Raw genomic sequence first — 23,317 nt, forward strand, 5'->3', positions numbered from 1 at the left:
TATTATTTTTATTAAATCACTATAAAAGCACATTACGTAGAATAGAAAAGTAACTTTCAATGTATATTTCAATAAACTTTCAAAATCAAAAAACATTACTTACAGCAATTTCATTTGAAGTATTTCCTGGCGAAGGCAACGGTTGTGGACTGCCTAGTGGTGAAGTTTGCTGTCGAGAACCAAATGGCACTCCAACTCTCATTCCTGAACAGAAATAAAATTATTTTTAGGTCATCCTTCCTTCCGTCCTTTTGAGGACATCCTCATTTCAGGCAATAATAATATAATATAATATTTGAGTGTTTAAAATATTTATCAATTACCTTGTTGGTGATGCGGTGGTCTAGCAAATCGAGTTGGAAGAGGTGAACATCCTGGGGCCGGTCGAGGAAATCTTCCCGAACCATAATCGCTCTAAAATCAAAAAATTTATCAGTGCTATTCACAAGAAAGACAATTATAAAATTCGAAATTTGTAAGAAATTTATACATAGTACATACATTTTGTAGTTGAGGTGAATGCGAAGTCACCGGACTTTGTATTTGTGATTGTTGATAAATCTGTAAAGTAAAAAAATCGATAGTTATGTTACAATCATTGAAATAGTGAAAACAATAATATCAGTTACATATAATAAATGTTTTATACCTGGGGACTGCGACTGGGTGTCGGCAATTGGGGACTCGTCCTTTGAGCTTGAAGCTGTTGCAAGAAATGTTGCGGTGACATTGAAGATTGCATCGGCGACTGTTGCGTATGCATAGGAGATTGTTGTATATGCATAGGCGACTGCTGAGAATGCATCGGACTTTGTTGTGGGTGCATCGGACTCTGTTGCGGATGCATTGGACTTTGTTGAGGATGCATCGGGCTCTGTTGAGGATGCATCGGACTCTGTTGCGGATGCATCGGGCTCTGCTGCGGATGCATCGGTGAATGCGCAGTCATTTGATTTTGCGAATGCATCGGCGATTGTTGGTGGATCGGAGACTGTTGAGGATGCATCGGACTCTGCTGTGGATGCATTGGACTCTGTTGTGGATGGCTAGTCGCTTGTACGTGCATAGGAGATTGTTGCGAATGCATCGGCGACTGTTGCGTGTGGAGAGGAGATTGAGTCGATGAATGCAACGGCGACTGGGACGTGTGATGCAGCGGGGATTGCTGCGAATGCAAAGGCGATTGCATCGGCGAAGTTAGATGATGCAAAGGCGACTGAGGAGCTATAGAGTGTAGCGGCGACTGAGAGTGTGGAGATTGTACGTGTAGTGGTGACATTGCAGGTCGTGATCCAGCTGGTCGCGGTGTTTGACTGCCTGGTGGCATTGTGTTTCGCAATTGCTGTTGACCGAATTGTACAATTCCTCCAACAGATTGAGCCCGCTCTTGTACGCCGGGTAACTGTCGAACCAATTGCTGCTGGGGTGCTCCTGTTTGTTCTATGACAAGGGTACGGCCTCCTTGAAGAATTCTCCCTTGAGCGTTAAGTGGTGACGTCACCAAACCAATTCTTTGCTGCTGCAATGGCTGGCCATCAGAAGTAAGAAGCGTTTGTTGGGTACGTATTAGAGTTTGTTGTTGCTGAATAGACGAGCCCTGCAATCCTATTTGCATAGATCTATTTATTGTAGCTTGTTGCTGTAATTGTGGCGATTGTCCGATATTTTGGTTTTGATTGAAGGCGCCTTGATTTGATGAGATTTGTTGTTGATTAATAACCGTTTGCTGTGCAAGCTGAGGATTTTGTTGACGTTGCTTCGTCTCGTATTCCTATAAAAATATTATTTATCGTTATTTTTTTTTGTGATTTTATGTTATGCATAACGAATAAGAAACATTGTCATAATGACATATTATGCTATCCATGATATTACGAACCTGCATAAGCATGCTGTGCTGCCTCGCCTGTTTTCTGGCAGCTTCCAAATGTTTCTGTAATGCTTGCTGTTCGGTCGAGACGCGCTGAAGCTCCGCTGCATCATTCGGCATCAATTCATTGCCCGACTTCCTCAACTGGCGCTGCTTGCTGTTCAGGGACTGAAACGTTACACGAATATGTACATACGGCAAAAGCGATACGACCCGAGAGACCCGTTAGTACACATAAACATTCGGTTATCACAAGTGAACTAATTATTTAAAAGGTACCTGAAAATAGGAATCTTAAAACCGGGAGTCGGAGGAGGCTACCACGCGACTACAAAGCACACGAACACGAAAGCTCACTACGGCGCACTCACCTTGCGAATCTTGCGGAGTTTTTGCACTTCCGCCTCGTAGTACCGCAGCTGATCGGCGGCGTACGCGTTGTAGTTCTTGAGCCACTGCTCGTACAGGTGGCGCGCGTGCACGTCGGCCTCGCTGGCGGCGCGCTCGGGCGGCGGCGGGGGCGCGGGCGGCGGCGCCCCGCCGTACAGCGGCACGGCCGGGGGCGCCGCGCCCGCCCCGGCGCCCTGCCCGGCGCCCTGCCCCGCGCCCGGCCCCACACCCGCGCCCAGCGCCCCGCCCGCGCCGCTCACTCCCCAATCCCCCCCCTCCCGCTCCTGCTCGCGCTTCTCCTGCTCCAACAGCTCCTCCAGAAGCAACGGTTGCTCCTGATTTACGTTCTGATGGTTAAATGTTTGCTTTCATATCGCTTCTCGGACGGCGGCGACCGCCATACGTTTGACGACCGTCTCTATCGTCTCATAATATGTTAGCGCGGTTTTTAATGTTTTTGTTAAAGCTTTTAATTCAGACAACGTAAGAATATTCTACAGTTTCTCGTAATATAAAAAGCTATCTTTCAGTCTCCTTGAGGTTCGATAGTAAATACATATTACATTCGTGGTTCGCAATGTAAAACATTCAATACTACTAATACAATGTTGTAACTACATTATTTGCTAAATTTGGTGCAAAATTGCGAACATTCAAATACGACATTTATTCAGAATATTGAGAATAAACTAATACTTCTAATAAAGTGAAACTAATACATGGTGCCAACAAAACATAATTTTTCTAATGCAAAACAATTATTAATACATATTAAAAATTGTAAAATTTGTTATGGTAGCGGGAGCATAAGACGAATACCGTTAGTTCTAACTGGTATGATAAACCGTAGTATTTGTTTGGTAAAAAAGGCAAAATCAAAATTAAAGTATATCTGTAATTGAAACGAAATAAATGTGTTTTCCTGCAAATATTATAAAAGTGTATTTTAAAACTATCGAAGTTATTTGATTTCCACCACCGCGCGCTCATATTATACATGTGAAACAATGAATTGTATTATTTACGTGCCACCGTATTATGAGATTTTTGTGTTAATAATTAATTAGTAGTTTAAGAGCAAGTTAGTGTAGTTTTAGGGGAAGATGCTGAAAAGGTACAATGGTTAGTAGTAAGCTTGCGTGCGGAAAAGCTCAGAAAAAGCACTAAAGAATAATTAGCAGTGTCAAGGCCCTCTAAAAAGGAAGTAAGGAGGGAAAAGTATAGGAGTAATCTTACTAAAAGTGCGCAGAGGATTCTACGTGTCTTTTCGTATTGACAGCAATTAAAAAGTAGTGTTTATGAAAAGTGTTTAAAGATTGTATTCAGTAAGTACTTAAAATGTGAAAAATCCATCTCATATACACAGAGAGATCTAAAGAAGTGGTTGTGTCTATTGATTTGAATCATACAATCTGAATGAAGTAAAAAGTTCAGTAAAGTAAAATTCCACAAGGTATAGAGTACAGACTGAGTTCTATACGAGTGGTGTGTGTAAAAAGTTTGGTCAAGTTAAATTCAATAAGATACAGAGTTAATAGAGTGAGGTCTACAGGAGTAGTGTGTCTGAATTTCATAGAGAGAGTTCTATACGAGTGGTGTGTCTGTAAAAAGCTGAGTAAAGTAAAATTCGATAAGGTAGTGAGACAGAGTTAGATGTGCAGGTGTAGTGTGTCTGATTAATCTCATAGAGTGAGTTCTATAGGAGTGGTGTCTGTAATAAAGTATATTAAATTCGATAAGGTATAGAGTAGTGATTTCTATAGGAGTGGTATGTCTGTAAAAAGTTTAGTAAAGTTAAATTAAATAAGGTATAGAGTGAGGTCTAAGGGAGGGTGTGGGTGTGGGTTGTGAGGGCTGACCTGCAGCAGCAGCGGGCGGCGCGGCAGCCAGTCGGGCCACGCCTCGCACATCTCATACGCCATCTGACGCCACAACCAATCACCGACATGCAAACAACACGCATGTATCGCCTAACCGTATACTACGACACTATATACGAACAGTTTTTTTTTCACGTTCATTGTTTATCTGATAGATGTGATTGTTAATGCTTGGGGGCCTGGTGACCCGTAACACAAGTATTTTATAGGTACTTATCGCGGGCACCAGTCTCTCACATATATTAGTGTTAAGATATATAGATTAACAATGTATGTGTTGATTGTACATTTGTGATGAGAAAATAAATAAATTTAATTTAATTTAGTTTTAGCGAGAATGCCTATTGATAATAACTAAAAAAAGAATTGAAAATTATTTATTTATAATGCTTTATACGAAAGATTGTTGGCTAAAATGCAAACTATGAAACCAATTTTGTGAATTTTCTACAAAATAAATTCTGTATAACGCCGTTAGTACACCGACGCATTCGCGTGCGGCAGCGAATCTCTGCGAAACTACTGCGTAGCGAAATATCTGCGGAACGTTAGTAAACAGCAATGTTTTCGCAACTTTTTCGCAATGCGTCTGTGTAATGGCCATTTCGCAGTTCCTTGCGAAACAATACTGACAAGGACGCAACTATTTCATCTATCTATGTGCTAGAGTGAGACATATCATATGCGAAAACCTGCCATACTACTGACAGATTTTTCGTTGTTTCGTTGCCGCTCGCGAATGCGTCGGTGTACTAACGGCGTAAGAAATTCTGAATTGATGTATTCGAAGTTGTTAGTCAATATTTTTTATTGGTTCTAAGTTCAAATACTTATGAATTTCGGTTGCTTTTCATTCGACTAAATAAAGAATATATATTTCATAGAATATCGATGAGGAGAATAGCTATTTATATATATTTATATATAGTGTCGTAATCGTATACTATAATTGACATCTGCATTCCTCGCACATTATACTCTTGATAAATGAAATTGAAATTTTAACAAAGTTTTTTCCTCATTTTTAAAAATTATGTTTGTATTATTGAGGAGTGCAGACCCATGCAATATTAGTTCAACTTCGCCGATATAACTCAAGCATAATTCTCGTATTCAACTTACATAAATAATAAATCGTACCTCCACCAAAGCACATTCAAATTAATATTGCTCTGGATAAATTATCTCTCAACATGAAAATATGTAATTGCAAGCCGATCAAATTGAAGCGATTTAAAAAAATACAGTGACCTACACTGACATGTGACAAAAATTCGAAATATTGTATTGAAACTTTCATACAAAAATTTAACAAAATGGACATTTTTTTTTAAACATGTACATTGTAGATCACCATTACACAGCCATACAATTAAAGCATTTGAATTTGTTTTTAAATTATTACAAAAATAAATTCAATTCTAAACATTTAAACTTTCAATTTTCAAATACTACATGCACAATTTATCATGACATTTTTTTACTTTTAGAATGATTATTCCTCAAAAATTTATTCGTTATTAGCTAAATATTATCGTAGTTATTTTAAGGTCTTCCATATATATGAAAATTATGCAGTTTCTTCTTTCTTGTCGTAATGTTATTTTTTATAACTCATAAGATGTAGGTAACCAATAGATTTTGATCGAATTTTTTTTTCATTTTCAACACCATTGGTGAATCAGTCAACCAGTAACAAAAAAGTCGTAAATTTCAAATTGTCAAAAATATATTTTACATTTATAAAAATGCTATCAAAAATTAATTTAATTAGTAACTACACCTAAAATATTATCACTATTATAAAATTTTCAACAAGCTGTTTATATCCAATTTCATATACATGGAACCTGTACGTACGTAACTAACAATCACATAGTGCGTACAACGCATACCTGTTGCGGGTAGGGCGGCGGCGGCGGCTGGTGGTGTTGCTGATGCTGCTGATGTTGTTGATGTTGTTGTTGTTGTTGATGTTGCTGTTGTTGGTGTTGTTGGTGTTGAGGGGCGTGGTGTGGTGCGTGCTGTGCGGGGGGCGGGGCCTGCCCGCCCGCGCTCAGTGCGCGAACTCCCGGGTACGGAGGTGGTGCTGCGCGGGCCACGCCTGCCGTTGCTGTGGACATATTTTTATTAAAGCATGATAAAAACCTATATTTTAAGACAATTTTTTTAACAAAATTTGTGTATTACACTATACAGGGTGTTTTTAACGTTTATTTGTTGTTTTAGTATATCCTTACATATGTAAAACTGTAAGTCTATACTAATATTATAAAGCTGAAGAGTTTGTTTGTTTGAACGCGCTAATCTCAGGAATTACTGGTCCGATTTGAAAAATTATTTCGGTGTTAGATAGCCCATTTATCGAGGAAGGCTATAATAGGCTATATATCCGAGCAGCCGGGTTACCGGAGTGCGGCAGCGCGGTGAGCAGCACGGAGCGGTCGTGGCGCACGACGCCGACGGCGCCGTCCGCGCCGAGCAGCTTGGTGCCGGGCGCGATGGAGCGGCCCGCCGCCAGCGCCGCCTGCACCTGCGCTGTCATCGCGCTCACTATGCTCGCCGCGTGAGCGCTCGACACGCTCGAGTTGCCCTGCACAATTGATCATTTATATACATTTATAAAGAATAGAAAAAATTCGATCACGAGGCGGGACTCGATCCCGCATTCTTCCGCGCCTTTCCGGGGCGGATGCCCGACCAACTCAGCCACTCGTGACCCACCAGCGCAATCGAATATATTCTATTCTTTCAGTTTTATGTGTCTAAGGGACACACCGCGCGCCATCTATTGAGATGATTAACTAACCATCCCATAGATGGCGCGCGGTGTGTGCGCCAATAACATATTTGAATAGTTTCTTCTAATATTTTATTTATTTATTTATTACTTAATATTCTCGTACAAATTTTTTGTGTATTTCTTACCTGAGCAAAGTGCATGTGATGAGACGAAAACTGCAGCTGCGGTCTCGCGCCTGGTGCGAGTTGCGCACGCGCACCAGCTACTTGTTGCTGTTGCTGTTGTTGTTGTTGCTGCTGCTGCTAAGGAAATATATTTTTTATTCAATACAATAACTCCGTTAGAATATTCCATAGTCAGAAAATTCATATTTGAACAAAGAACTAAACTTTCACAAGCATGTATGAATCATCATTATATTATACTATCACCACCCACTACACAAGATAAATTAAACAATTATGTGTAGTAAAAATAATATTAATAAAAACAAATAAAAACTAGTACGCAATGTAAACATTACCTGTACTCCAAACATTTGTGAAAATACTGGTCTTTGCCATTCGCCTTCGGGCTTACTGTCATCTGCCTCAGGTTTTACCTCAGCTTTGATGGCTTGCATTGCACTCTGAAATACACATCCATATCATGATATACTGGATTCTTCAAATTATAAATATACTAGCTTTCCGCCGGCGGATCCGCCCGCGGTTTCAAAGAAAAACTCACATAGTTCCCGTTCCCGTGGAATTTCCGGGATAAAACCTATCCTATATTACTCGTGGATAATGTAGCTTTCGAATGGTGAAAGAATTTTTAAAATCGGTCCAGTAGTTTATGAGCTTATTCATTACAATCAAACAAACAAAGTTTTCCTCTTTATAATATTAGTGTAGATATAGCGTGGACATGTCTGAAAGTTAACTTACCTGTAAAGCAAGCTGTTGGCTATGCGTAATGACTCTTTGGACGCCATCTTGGAACATTTGCCCCGGATTTTGTGTATTTACTTCCGTCTTCATTTCCACCACTTCCGACTTAACTTCGACAAGCTCAGATTTAATTTCCGGTTTTGCTTCAATGTTCTTTACAGCATTTTGCAATTCATTGCTCATTTTGTTATCGGATTTTTGGTCACCATCGTTCCTGCGAAATCGTAGTTCAATAATTCAAAATTAAACACACGAGAATGGGCTAACTTTAAGAAAATCATATAATATAACTATTTTACACACAAAAATTGTTTATTAAGAATATTGGAAGCATTTACTTTTAACTCTTCAAAATCATTTACAGGAAGCATTTACATTCAACACTTCAAAATAATTTATTTTTCTAGATCATTTAACTTACCGTCTAGTATTAGTATTATGATGATCATCGGGCAGATCAAGCGAGTCTAACAGGTGATCAGCCGCGTGCAATGCCGCTAATTCTGGATCTGCATACTCCAGTATATTGAATTGTTCCCCAATCTCTGCTGTTAGGGATTCTAGAAGCTTCTCATCGTCTTCCGCACCCAGACCAGTCAAAATATCCACCTAGTGAAATAAAGATATGGAGTCGATAAAAAAAAATTGGTTGTTTGTAAAGTAGGTTTACGATCGAGATGTTTACGTGATAACGTCTTATTGGTGGCAGCGCTCGAGATGAGACGGGAGATCGGTCCGTCTCTCTCTCGTTATACCTGCGATCGCGCTCGTGAGGTTTTGGTGTGACACAAGTTTCTGAACATGTCACCCGACTAAAACGATTTTAAAAACGTTATCACGTCAAAATAAAACAAATCTTTATTTTTTAAACCTCACTTTGAAGTCTCACGAAGAAAATTTTATATTCATACAAAGATTCAGTTGGTGGACATTCAAAACAATATATTTTATTAATTAAAACATGTACTGAAATTTTATTAATTTAGAACTACAAATGCGAATATGAAATTATTACAATACATTGAATAATATGTTTACAGGTCTCCCAAATTATTACCTCGCCTATATTGCCAGGGTCCTGTTCCAATTTATCCATATCACCTATATCCATTTCATCACTGCCCTGATCTGGAGCACCATCCTCTTTGTTATCTCCACTTGAGTCTATAAAAATATTCCGTTCCATTATCTATTCTATCTCGATACACATAAGAATGAAATTCAAAAGACAACGTTACATTGCGTAAAATTAAATTGTTGGCAAACTTCATAAGCACAAAACCTGTTGTACAGATTTTCCAATTAAATTGTGGTTTTAAACACTTGCCATTTACTCTCCTCCATTATAAAAACAAATTGATAATGTCTTAAGTCAACTTGTAGAACGAAAATGGAGGAAAAATGAATGTATTTTATCAAAATTTATGACAAATTATTTCACTATAGTCTGCTTATTTAATGTATCTCTAATAGATGCATTAAAATGTTTAAATTTCTCGAGAATTTAATAAATAATATAAAAGGGCGTGTGTGCCGTGCACACGCATCAGAAGTGAAATTTCTCTGGCAAGATTCAAAGATACCAAAATCGTCGCCTTACTCCACGACACGACGGTATTGCCATGACGCGACCTTGAAATTTTACTCTCGACGCGGCATAAAGAAGTTTCAGTTCAATAAACAAAATGGAGTACTGACTGTTGGCTTGCGACTGGATATTTTGTTTCTGCTCCATATTTTGCTGAGCCGCTACATTGGCCATGTTTTGCTGCTGTTGACCGTCTGGCGTCATAAGACGTTGATGCATTATCACTGCGAAAAGTATATATTATATAAGATAAGATTCTCATACCATATTGGTTACAAAATACGATAAATCAACAAAGCATCCAAAGATAAATTCAAACATGTGTTCAATCAATTAATAAATGAATTTGAATTTGATAGAACTTTATTTGAATTGTCATATGTAAAAAAAATGTGTAGCTTGACTGGTAAGCCGCGCCCTAGGTATGTGCGGTGAGGAGGGGACCGGGTAAGAAAGAGCACGAGTTAGAGCGTAGACGCACTATGCGGGTAGCCGCATTGCGGGTAGCCGTCCGGCTGACCGCAATCACAATTATGTACGTAATATTCATTTCTATGCGCACTGTGCGGTCTGCGGTAGCCGCATCGCAGTGCGCATAGAAATGAATATTACGTACATAATTGTGATTGCGGTCAGCCGGACGGCTACCCGCAATGCGGCTACCCGCATAGTGCGTCTACGCTCTTAGAAGCTATAATACTTATTTGATCATCATCATTCTAATTGTACAATGTCTTTACTATTATTATTGCTGTCAAAAATCTAAAATACTACATGAATTTTACAAATTAGCTATAATTGTAACTACTATAAATGCATACAAGCGTTAAACATGCGCTCACGTTGCGGCTGCTGGTCCGCCCTGTGCATCAGTGCGGGCGCGCGCGGTCGTAGCACGTGTCCACCCACGGGGAGCGGCAAACGGAAACCCGCGCCTTCGCCCTCTTCGTGAGACTCTGTAGGTAGAAACATTATTGGTTAAACGATAGATACAGCATTGACCGTTAACCTTTCTGTTTTATTTTATAGTTTTATACATTCTATTTGATTAAGAAATTGAAATCAATTACAACACAATTTTTTCATTCATTGGTACATACGAGATAATCTGTTTGCATTTCAAACAGAACAGGAACTGAATATTTTAATTTCTGTTTATGTTATAAATTAATTGTTTATTTTAGTTTTATTACTACTTCTTAATTTTAAACATCACAATAGAATAAATTGTGTTTCTTTATATTTCAAATTTTACTTCTTTAAAATCAATCTCGCAAGACTTTTTTGTAATATTACTGACTACAAAATAATACACAGTCAAATTAATATGAGTAGTAGATTTTGTAGTCATATTAAATCTACTCACGCGGCGGCCACATCTTCTCCGGGTGTCGCTGCAGCAGTTCCCTCAACTGCCTATTAATATTATCGTCCGCGTTTGCATAATGCAGCGGAAACCGTTGAGCAGGAAAAGCGCTTCGAGGCGCTTCAGGCGCGTTTACGGGTTGTGTGGGTGCTGTTAGTACTGTGGTGGGGAGCGGGCCAACAGCACCAGATGGGGGGCTGCCGTCCGTGCGTAAGCGCTGCATCGCTGCTTGAAAATTGAATGTGGTACGTTAGTTACGTACATTTTAGTAAAAAATTGATTATGATGTTTATAAAAAAAATAGTGTTGTGCTTTGTAAAATATATAAATTAAACTGATAAAACGGTGACTATAGACCATTTTACACCATAGAATAAATTAAACTATCTTTTGAAGAAAAATTTGTATCCCATTATAATTTTTGTTTGATTTTTGCCAGTCATCTGCGATACACAAAAACGACTGCATGGAATTAAAGTTTAACAAATAGACTAAAAATGAAAACAGTTTCATTAGCGTTTGAAGAAAAGAAAGTCTGTTCAGCAGTGTTTTTAGATGTCGCACAGGCTTTTGATAAGGTTTGGCACAAAGGTCTCATTCATAAAATAAGAACAATGCTACCAAAACAAATTTCAGATATCTTAGAATCGTATATAACCAATCGAGTCTTTAGAGTTCGACAAGACGATGCCTTCTCGGACCTCAAGGAAATACGAGCTGGTGTGCCACAAGGAAGTGTTTTAGGTCCCATCCTATACCTTTTGTACACGTGTGACATCCCAGTATTAGAAAAAAACATTACTGCAACATTTGCTGACGACACTGCTATCATGGCCACAGGCATCACTTACCAGGAAGCAGGAGATAAAGTCCAAGAAGCTGTGAACCAGGTCTATGAATGGACTCGGAAATGGCGGATAAGATTGAACGAATCAAAATCCGTTCACATAAATTTTACAAACAAAAGAACACAGATTGTCCCGATACTCCTTAATGGCCAACAAATACCTTATGCTAACACGGCGAAATACCTTGGTATGACGCTTGACGCTAAGCTACGCTGGAAGGCTCACGTCAAGAAGAAGCGAGAAGAATTAGGCTTGCGCTATAAGAAATTGTATTGGCTTCTTGGAAGATACTCCCAGTTGTCGATACATAATAAGCTTCTCATCAGTGGCGTGCCTAGGGTGTAAGGACTGGGCAAGCCCAAAGTTTTCAAAGTTTTTGCTGGGTACCCTTTTCTTGAATTAGAAACCTTCCTAAGGTACCTATACTGTGTAATTACCGAATCAAATCTTCTAAATTTTCACGCGCGCCCGCTAACAGTTGAGTCAAACGTTTATCATTAAAATCGATAAATTATAATTATTAAACTGTATGACATTATATTATTAATAAAATTGAACAGATCATTTATATTCTAATAATTCAAAACGGCGATCTTCTGAAGGAAATATTTTATACCTAACATCGGAATCGGAATCGGAAGAAAGTAGGTGATTGTTTTAGAATTCAATTACCTAACAACTTTCAATTATTGATAATTCAATAAGGCGTTCTTGGCCTTGTGTATTTCTTAAATACGTACCTATGAATTCGATTTAACGATGAGAAAGCACGCTCCGTGGAAGAACTTCCTTATACCTACTAGCAGAAATCATAACTAGAATCAACAGCTGGGGCTTCTAAGCAATTCTTATTCATGAAATCGATTAATTCGTAAACATATTTTAATTAAAATTTCGTTTATGTGACTAACTAGCTGTTTGGGTAATGCACAAATCGGGAGTTGGTTTTTATGAAGAAATTAATTGATGTTTTTCAGTAAAGTTTAATGATTTTACCTTTCCCCCGCTGAGCACAAAGCAAACCATCACAATTTACAACACAATCTGCTGTCGCGACACTCATTTTATCACAAAATTCGAAAAACATAACCTAAATTACACCGATATAATCACCCGCTCAAACAAACTATACCTAATAACAATAATATTCACGACGTTCGTTCGCGCAATCGTAACTATCTTCACACTGTTAAAGCCGGGCTTTATCGTGGCTTTATTTTCCATACAGATTGCTATAGAATTCTATGGCTAGGTATGTAGCTACTTAGACGAAATTTCATACGTTAGAAGAGATGAGCGCAAAGCCCGGTAAAAGCCCACGCGTGCAAGCGAGACAACTACATGTTATAATCCATCCAATTTAGATTGTAACGTCAAAATAAAAGGTACGACCTTATTCTGATAGGAAGAAGGATGAAATTAAAAGTTTACTCGAATTCGTCATTGTTTTATGCTAGGCGTATTATACACTGGTCATCAAAAAAATCGACCCACCTACACTATGTTTGCTATTTATCGATTATTTCACAAATAAGTCGTCTTATATTGTTGTATTTTGTTGTAAGGGTCTGATAACATGCTTATCATTATGTTTGTCGTAAATTTTACTGCACTTAATGATTCTGAACAAATTTTTATACAGAAATACTGTACAGTGTTGATTTGACGGTTTACGGCGGGACAAATTATGCCCGTGTTCCCAGTTCAAAAATGACTTTTTTCGGGATCTCTTGTTTATTACGTTAAGTTTAATAATTGATGCTGTAGTTTTGATAAATTTTGTCTCAAAATAATGGATACTACTGTAGCTGAGGGGGCCCAAACTGTGGCTCTACTAAAACAGGGGTTATGTCAACTTGCCGTGGCTAAAAAGTAAAATCTGAGCTGTTTTGCAGTTCGATGAGTTTACCAAAGGTTTCTAGAGACTGGGCAGTATCGATGAAAATATTGATCTGCAAGAAATAAGGCGGCAACTCAAAGGGACGACCCCTAGATAATGTAATCAACTCTACAAAATCGACATCTGTCTGGTGTAGATCTCTAGTGACGCCTGCGTGAAGATAAGGAGGTGGGTATAAATGACAGAACTGCTAGAAGAAGACTTTAGGAGTAGAACCTAAGACCACACGAGCCAGAAACAGGGCCACAATCAGCCACAGCTATCGACAAACCAGACTTCAATTGACTCGAAATCACGTAAACTGGACTATAGGCCAATGGGAGTCAGTACTTTTGAGTGACAAGATGCGAATGACTTTATATGGTGCTGATAGACGTCTTTATGTCATGCAATGACCAGATGGACGATTTGTTCAGTGCTAGGTAAGAGAAACGGTCGATTATGATGGAGGCTGTGTAAAGTTCTAGAGTGGCATTTCTTTGACAAGACGCACGGAGCTTGACGATAAAAAGATGCTCATTAAATGCTGTTCAATACATTACCGAGGTTTTGGACTATCATATGGTGTAATATGCCGGCTGTATCTGCAAAAACTTTGAGTCTATGCATGATAATGCTCGGAAACACGTAGAGCGAATCGTGATCCAGTATTTAAAAGAGGTCCGCATTAGAGTTACACTCTGGTTAGCAAAAAGTCTCGATTTGAAACCTACAGAGCACATGTGGGACACTCAAAAAATAAAGCTTAGAGCTCGTAATTCAGCCCCTACAACAATAGGAGACCTGAAAACCGCCATGAGGGAAGAATGATAATGAATTCCTCAAGAGACCATCAAAATCTTGATTATTTCTTTAAAATGGTGAACGCAGGCTATCATTCCAGAAAGAAGAGAAAGTACTGAGTATAAATTCGAAGGAAATATGATCATAAGTTTCATGATTACAAAATAAACTGCATTTGAAATTAAATAAAGAAAAAGCTGAAAATTGAGGATTTTGATCTTTATTCGAAATTGACAATTTTTTTTATGATGTTAATGATTTTATATGTTTATATTCGTGTAAATATGCATGTTTAATTAATCAGTTCAGTTTCCAAACAAATTTTTTCTTTAGTTTGTAAGAAAACCGCAATTTTCCGTAAAAATGCAGGTGGGTCGATTTTTTTGATGACCAGTGTATATTATATTGTAGGTGAGTTTTCATTGAATTTCGGAGCAAATTATGAACTGCTCATTGCGCGCGAATATTCAAACGTGAATTTGGTTATTTTCCTATCTCGTAGCGAATTTCTAAGGCAAGCCGGGCTTTTCGGCTTGTATGAACGTACCGCCACTGCTTCTCATATACAAACAAGTCCTCATGCCAGTATGGACGTATGGTATTCAGCTGTGGGGCTGTACCAAAAAAAGCAACATTAACATAATACAACGTTTCCAAAATAAAGTACTGAGAGACATTGTAAATGCCCCCTGGTACATCCGTAATGGTGACCTCCACCGTGACCTAAAAGTGGACACCGTGGACAAAATTGTTCAAAAACATGCAGAAGCTCATCAACATCGACTTCATCATCACGTGAATGTTGAGGCTATCCAGCTCCTTGATACCACGGACCTAGTGCGAAGACTAAAAAGGACTAAACCTTTTGAGTTAGTGTAGTGATAAGTGAAAAGTGAACAGTGACAATTATCTGTATACCAAAGCACACGAGCAAAGTGACTTACTTCCCCTTAACAGACACTAAGCAAGTGACAATGGACACTCTCTTAGAATAAGTTATTTAGAAATTTAGGTTAACATAAAATTACTTATTAGTCTTGTAGGCTAGATTGTAATTTGTATAAGGTGCTATTTTAATTAGCAACCTTATTTAATAAAAAAAAAAAAAAAAAAAAAAAAAAAAAAAAGTTTCATTAGCCAATGGCAATTTTTCCTACTACTCAGAAAAGGTTATATGTATGTACAGATGTAAGTGAATAACAACATTCTTTTAATAAGCACGTAGTGCGTAGTTCAAAGATACCTTGTATCCTCTGATCGTGTATGATCTGTTGTTGTTGTTGCGTCTGTTGCTGCCGCATCTGCTGTAACTGCTTCCACTGTCGTTCCTGTTCCGCTTCACGAGCACTCCTTTGTTGGTTACAAGCCCGCTCTTGGTCCTATATCATAAATACCATATTAATTGTATTCACACTTATATGAGGATATAAAATATGTCGAATTATCAGTTTTATATTATACCTTTTTGTAGACTGTATTCACACAACTTTAATTTTCATCTTGTCTACAGACCGCATGCTGCTATTCAATAGTTTTAACATATTGTGCTTACTTCCAAAACCAAGTATTGTGAATTGAATTTACTTTACTGTAGATATCGAATTTTCTATAAAAACGTGAGCATGCTTGTTGCATTTCACTACATTAAATACATAAAAGGCGTGGTTATTTTGTATATACAATATACATTTATTATAGTTTGTGTTAAAGAAAGTCATTTTCAGTCGAGTTAATAAACTTAGTATTTTCAATGTAGATTGCCAATACTCATGCATTTTTTCCGATAGCAGATACAATAAAGATTAATGAGAGTTGAATTTGAATTAAAAGTTAACTTCGCTTTATTACAATAGATGTCCATAATGCATTTAATTATTCACAAAAATTATGTTCACAAATATATTTTACAATTGTATGACAATCGGATAACTAATTAGTATTTGACTTACATCTATATTACACTACAACCTCGCTTAAATCTAATACACAGCCCATACGAGCGTAACATTGCAACATAATATAACAAACAATAATAATTAAAACTAATGTTAGAACTGTTAGCACACCACAACCAGCCGTTTCCAATATTAAAGCCAACACTACCAAGGCAAAGCGAAAATAAAATAAAAACAACGTTACGTATACAGCGGACGAGAGTCCGGGAGGCGCATCGAGTGTCGGATGTCCTTCGATAATAAGCTAAAATAAAAGTAATCACACAGCTTACGACGCCATTGAATTACAGATATTTATTGGAACTGAGTGGACAGTTGGAAAGGAAGGAGGAAGGATGTACGCTAAACTGTTTTAATTTATTATTTCCTTTTTTAGGTTAATATTTATAGATCAGTCAGAATCGACATCCGAAATCGAAAATTTAACAATAATTCCAAAAGTTTTCAAACTTCGGTCAAGTGAATAGTACATTGGGAAGACAATAAATCTCATTTTGCAACCTTGTCCGCAGTCCGGAACATTGTTAAAATTGCAATTAAATTATTTTTTTGCTGTATGATCGTGAAAAAAATTCCAAAAGTTCTGCAAACTGGGAAAAGTTTTCGATATAATATTTCATATCACGTATTAAATTTGCAATCAATCTAAGTGTACGGAACATTGTTAAAATTGCAATTAAATTATTTTTTGCTGTGTTATTGCAACATGTTATGATTGTAAAGTGTAATTAGGTCAGTAGCAAATAAAAATGCGTTCTCTCAAGACGATCGTTTATTTGCTACTGACCTAATTACACTTTACAATCATAACATGCCGCCCACCAAAACGGGTTTTAACACAAAACTTACAATGTAAAACAATACAATAGGTAAGGTAAGTTCAATTAAACATAAACAAACTTATTATATATAAGTTATTCATTAACTGTTTATTTAATTGATAATTGGCATAACTTAGTAACGGAACGTTTTATTATTTTACCGCGATATTTAATGCTATACACTCGACAAATACCATCTTCTCCAGGATGTTTCTCAACAATGCGACCAAGGGCCCATTTACTGGGTGGTAAATTATCTTCTTTTATCACAACCACATCTCCTACGTCCATTTCAGATTGTTTTGTTTGCCATTTTGGTCTTTGTTGCTGTCGAGTTAAATATTCCGACTGCCAGCGATACCAGAAGGTTTGTACTAGTTTTTGCGTGTGCTGCCATCGTGATAAATAATTTGTCTGTAAATTTGACAAGGTTGGAGTTGGGATAGTAATTGGAGCTTCACCAATTAGGAAATGTCCAGGTGTGAGCACATCTACATCATCAATATCATTACTAGCCTTTGAACACAGTGGACGTGAATTTAAACAAGCTTCAATTTCACACAAAATTGTAGTCATCTCTTCAAATGTTACATTTGTGTTTAATATTCTTTTGAGATGGTATTTCATTGATTTCACTCCCGCCTCCCAAAGACCTCCAAAATTAGGACTGTAGGCAGGAATAAAATGCCACTGTGTACCCTCTTGTGCTAGAATGTCTGCTATGTTGTCCTTGAAATTGAGACCAGCCTGTGACCATGCTTCTACTAATTCCTTGTTAGCTCCAACAAAATTTCTTCCCTGATCACTCCAAATATCTGTGCACCTGCCTCGTCGTGCTACAAATCGTCTGAAAGCACCTATAAACGATTGTGAGGACAGATCGCCTACTAATTCTATATGTATGGCCTTTGTGCACATACATACAAAAATAGAAATATATGCCTTTGTAGTTTTCACACCTCGTGCTCTAGTCATTAATATATCATAGGGACCTGCAAAGTCAACACCAGAATTTATGAAGGGTCGTGCTGGAGTGACTCGTGCTTTAGGTAAGTCTCCCATAAGTTGACAACTACTACTCGCTTTAAGTTTAGCGCATATTATACATTTATGTATATATTTTTTGACTGTTGACTTCACCCTCAGAATCCAAAAACGAGCTCTTAAATAGTTTAACGTGAGTTCCAAACCCCCATGCAATGTTTTCTTGTGCGCATCTGCGATGATTAACGTGGCCAAATCGCTTTCGGAACTAAGAATCATCGGGTGTTTCGAATCTAAAGGTATGTTCGCGTGTCTTATTCTACCGCCCACCCTGAGAATGTGAGCCTCATCTAATATTGGATTCAGAGAAAGGAGTTTGCTGTTTTTGCTTAAATTTCTTTTATTCTTCAACCTTTCTATTTCTTCTGCAAAATCCTTTCTTTGTTCTATTTTTATTATTCTTTTTAATGCATCTTCCATTTCTATTACCTTAATGCCTTTATCAGTTGTAATTTGTCCCCTTTTGTAATTCAAAAATCTTAAAACATACACTATCACTCGTAGCATTTCCTGTAAAGAATCAAATATTTCGAATTTTAGCGTATTTTTAATTGTGTCCTCGATTTTTAAATTTAGCATAATAGTATTCTTTCTTTCTAAGTCCGTTGAATCTGGATTACCCTTTGCAAAGGGAATATCATCAGTATGAAGCCATTTTGGCCCATTCCACCATAATTTATTTTTTATTAGATCAGGTAAGTTTTCTCCTCTGCTTGCTATATCCGCAGGATTATTTTCCGATGTTACGTGATGCCATTTTTTATTCCCTATATTATCTATTATCTCAACTACTCGATTGCTCACAAAAACATTCCAACGAGCTGGGTCACCTGTTAACCATGCCATAACTATCTTTGAGTCTGTCCATGCAAAAATTTGATTGTTAGATATTCTAAGTGCTTCTTGAACTTGTTTAAGTAGCCTAGAAAGAATTACAGCTCCACAAAGTTCCAATCTTGGCAAAGAAACTGGTTTAACTGGAGCGACTCTTGCCTTTGCTGCTATCAACCCGGTGTGTATTTGTTTATCATTCATTATTACTCTCAAATACACAGCTGCTGCGTAGGCCACCGTAGAAGCGTCACAAAATCCATGAACAGTGATAGTATTCATCGAATCCTTAAATGTATGTAACCATCTTTTTATTTTCACTTCATTAACCTTTTCTAATCCTTTTCTTAATATTAACCATTCCTTTTTTATTTCAGGTGATGTCTCTTCGTCCCAAGCAACGCCTTGAACCCAGAGTTTTTGGATAATTATTTTTGCAGGAATTATTGTCGGAACCAAAAAGCCAAGAGGATCGAATAATTTTTGTGCTTCGGCTAATATTATCCTTTTAGTTAGTTTTTCAGGTGTAGTTTTAAATTTTAATTGATATCTTAATTCATCGTGGATCCGATTCCAGGTAAGTCCCAAGGTTTTAATTATTCCTTCAGTTTTTATATCTATATTTGTTTCAGAATTAATTTGAAGTGGTTTCAATTGTTGTAAAAACGATTCACTGTTTGATGACCACTTCTTGATCAAAAAGCCACCATTATTTAATATTTGTGTTATTTTGTTTGCAGAATCTACAGCTTCGTCCACCGTGTCTCGTCCAGAAATCAAATCATCTACAAAAAAATCTTCCTTAATTATTTTTGACTCGATATCATAATTTCTACCTTCATCATTAGCTACCTGATGCAAAGTTCGAATGGCCAAGAATGGTGCGGATGCTGTGCCAAAGGTTACTCGCAGCAGTCTATAGTCTCGAACCTCATCACTTGGATTATTGCGCCACAGTATTCTTTGATTATCTTGATGGTCACGCTCAACAATAACTGCTCTGTACATTTTCTCTATGTCGGCAACAAAACAAATTGGTTTCAATCTCCAACGCATAATTAGGTACCTTAAATCTTCTTGCAATATCGGTCCCACCATCAAGTCGTCGTTAAGGGACACATTATTCAAACCTTTACATGACGCGTCGAAAACTACTCTTGTTTTAGTAGTATCCTTGTCTGTTCTCACGACCGCATGGTGTGGAAGATAGACAGCTGCAGTATCTTTATCGTCCTCGGAAACTTCTTCTAAATGATTCAATTCGAGGTATTCTTGAATCACCTTAGCATAATCATCCTTCAACTCTTTATTCTTTTCAAAGCGCTTCTCTAAATATTCTAGTCTCTTTAAAGCTATTTCTCTTGTTCTCCCTTGAACTACCATAGGTGGGTCTCTTTTCAAAGGCAACTTCACTATATATGTTCCATCTTTAGTTCTCGAATGTGTTGATGAATAAATTTCTTCACAGCGTCTTTCTTCAGGTGTTAATTCACGTTTAGTTATTGGTTCTAGTTCCCACAATAGTTTCATCATTTCATCTATCTTGACATCTAGACAATGAAGAGAAATAACGTTATTGTTTTCGTATTGTGTGTTTGTTTTTCCAAATATAATCCAACCTAACATTGTATTCTGAGCGCAAGGAGTGTTTGGTGGACCCTTAATTAATTCTCCTAGCATAATTTGTGCGTAAACTTCGACTCCCAATAATAAATCTATCTTCCCGGGCTTGTTGAAACTTGGATCTGCTAAATTTAAGCCCTGAATGTGCGGCCAATCACCAATTGGTATTAACTTATTTGGAAGTTGTGTTGTAAGTTTGGTAGATATAACATACGCATTAACCTTCAGATTAAGTTGATCATCATACCTTGAACCAAGTTCAAGTTGAATCATATGATTTGTTCTTGTTAATGTGGACCCAACACCTGATATTGTTCCATTGACAGGCAACCTTTTTGCCTTTATGTGTTGAGCTGCTCTTTCACTTATAAACGTCGCCTGAGAGCCTTGATCGATCAGAGCACGTAAACATAATACTTGTCCTGACGTCCCCTTGACAGGTAAAATAGCAGTTGCGAGTAACGCCGTAGATGGTTGTGTAGCCATGTGTGAAGTTATTGTAGCATCGCTACCATTGACCTCTTCTAAAATGTCATCTTCTTCATGTTGTTCTTCTACATTAGTATGCAAAGATAATTGTGTCGAGTTTTGATTTTCTTCTTGAGTAAAGCTTTTCTTTCCAGGTTCATGAAGGAGGGAATGATGTCGTTTACCACATATTCTGCACGATGCCTTGTGATTACAATATATAAGTGTATGGCCCGGTACTAAACAATTATAACATAAACCTTTTAATTTTGCGAAGGCGCTGCGTTCTTTCGGTTGTAGTTTCCCGTATTCCTTACAATGACTAAGAATATGATTATCTTTGTTGCAAAAAATACAAATTTTATCATTAATATTCGCGACATGATATGAGCGTTCTTTTAAAGTTCTATTGCCTGTCGTTGTTAACTCTAAAGCATGAATTCTTCCTTCTAAGAACGTAACCAAATTATTGAAAGTAGGAAATACATCAGATGTTAAGTTGAGAGTTGAACTAACGTAATCTTCCCATTCTTTATGCGTTTCGTGGTCTAATTTTTGAGACGAAATAAACAACAAAATTGGATCCCAAGACTCCGTGCAAATCCCTATATTTTTTAAACCAATAATACATTCTTTAGTTACATCGATAAATGATTTTAACTGACTTGAAGACTGAATTTGAACCTTTTTTTGCATAAATAACTTTTTTAAATATGCATTTAATATTAGTCGTTTATGACTATAACGTTTTTTGAGCGTATCCCAAGCTGGAATATAATTGTTTTCAGTAGTTTGATAATGCTTCAATGTAGCACTAGCTTCGCCTGTTAGACACAATTTTAAATAATGTAGTTTTTGAAAATTATTTAGATGGGTATTATTATGTATTAATGTTATAAAACAGTCCTCAAAAACTTGCCAATTTTCATAACAACCCGAAAATGTTGGTAAATCCATTCTAGGTAATTTAGCTTCCGACGCAACCCACTGCACTTCTCCTTTACAATCCGCTACGGCCGTCGAAGTACTTGAACTCGATTCCAACAAATCCGTTAATTCTGTCTTCAACAAAATGTATTGTTCTTCGCACAAGTCATATTCTTCATTTACGAAGTATGGTAATGTTGTCCTTTCCTGTTGCGGTACTAACTTTAGAAGAGATCCATGAAGACCCTTAAACGCTGACCAATAATCGTCTACAACTTGAGATCTCACTTTCAAATATCCCTTTGTTAATCTAGCTTTTGGGGCTTTTTTGTGATTTATTAAAGCCTTTTTAATCAAAGTAGCACAATCCTCCAGTTGTTCTAATAATTGTTCAACCGACGACATAATTACTTTTGTAAATAATTTTGTTGTTAAAACTTATAACTTCAATTGTATGAATCAGTCGCGCGATGACTTGTTGTTTTCACATTCACAATATTGCAAACTTATATTTGCTCACTGCAACTTATCCGGCTCGAAGGACCATATGTTATTGCAATAAAGGTTGGTTTTGAATGATGCTTGTGGCTTGAAATAAAAATGCGTTCTCTCAAGACGATCGTTTATTTGCTACTGACCTAATTACACTTTACAATCATAACATGCTGTATGGTCGTGAAAAAAATTCCAAAAGTTCTGCAAACTCGACACAGATATCGGAAATATATACCGAACAGTTGTATAAATTTGCAACCTTTTTCGTTGACCGGAACATGTTTATTTATAATTATTTTTAATTCGTGGTCATTTTTTCGAGTAAGGTGGTCTCGGAATAATTACAAAAGTTTTGGAACTTGGTTGCAAACTTCGAAAACATATATTCTGATACATTTACAAATTTGCAACCTCATTCAGTTTAATAAATAAAAAAAAACATTAATATTCAATATCAAAAGATGTTCCGTACACTGAGATTGGTTGCAAATTTAATACGTGATATGAAATATTATATCGAAAACTTCCCCAAGTTTGCAGAACTTTTGGAATTTTTTTCACGACCATACAGCAAAAAATAATTTAATTGCAGTTCCGGACTGCGGACAAGGTTGCAAAATGAGATTTATTGTCGCCCCAATGTACCATTCACTTGACCGAAGTTTGAAAACTTTTGGAATTATTGTGAATTGATTGTCTTAACTGACTGGAGTATTAATCTTATTTCAGTTTTTTTAATGCTACACATTGACATTAAAAATTAAAATAAAGCTGTAATAGACATGTAACTTCATCAAATCATAATTCTGTCTATAAATTTTAAATACAAATATAAACATCGAGTAGCACATCA

At 37.1% G+C, this 23,317-nt stretch overlaps 2 protein-coding genes across 2 annotated transcripts in view; both read right to left on the reverse strand.

Moving 5' to 3' along the window:
- Window positions 1-23,317, reverse strand: part of LOC149485350 (uncharacterized) — a 49,366-nt gene that overhangs the window by 12,017 nt on the left and 14,032 nt on the right. The window contains exons 28-45 of the mRNA XM_089700155.1: window positions 15,544-15,679; window positions 10,770-10,997; window positions 10,225-10,359; window positions 9,514-9,627; window positions 8,873-8,979; window positions 8,237-8,424; window positions 7,813-8,029; window positions 7,407-7,511; window positions 7,069-7,185; window positions 6,550-6,733; window positions 6,036-6,253; window positions 4,120-4,182; window positions 2,242-2,607; window positions 1,880-2,038; window positions 650-1,771; window positions 502-561; window positions 324-414; window positions 104-204 (exon numbers count right to left, since the gene is read on the reverse strand). Of these exons, the coding sequence (XP_089556281.1) occupies window positions 104-204; window positions 324-414; window positions 502-561; window positions 650-1,771; window positions 1,880-2,038; window positions 2,242-2,607; window positions 4,120-4,182; window positions 6,036-6,253; window positions 6,550-6,733; window positions 7,069-7,185; window positions 7,407-7,511; window positions 7,813-8,029; window positions 8,237-8,424; window positions 8,873-8,979; window positions 9,514-9,627; window positions 10,225-10,359; window positions 10,770-10,997; window positions 15,544-15,679 (3,711 nt within the window). The remainder of the gene's footprint in view (window positions 1-103; window positions 205-323; window positions 415-501; window positions 562-649; window positions 1,772-1,879; window positions 2,039-2,241; window positions 2,608-4,119; window positions 4,183-6,035; window positions 6,254-6,549; window positions 6,734-7,068; window positions 7,186-7,406; window positions 7,512-7,812; window positions 8,030-8,236; window positions 8,425-8,872; window positions 8,980-9,513; window positions 9,628-10,224; window positions 10,360-10,769; window positions 10,998-15,543; window positions 15,680-23,317) is intronic.
- On the reverse strand, window positions 17,185-22,526 carry LOC149485351 (uncharacterized). The gene has a single exon (XM_089699658.1). The coding sequence runs from the start codon at window positions 22,372-22,374 to the stop codon at window positions 17,185-17,187; it is 5,190 nt and encodes a 1,729-aa protein (XP_089555784.1). The 5' UTR covers window positions 22,375-22,526.

This window comes from Colias philodice, chromosome 10 (assembly GCF_061535455.1).
Source record: "Colias philodice isolate Cphi_HAF_F1 chromosome 10, ilColPhil1 Martin Lab GWU primary, whole genome shotgun sequence".
NCBI classification, from domain to species: domain Eukaryota; kingdom Metazoa; phylum Arthropoda; class Insecta; order Lepidoptera; family Pieridae; genus Colias; species Colias philodice.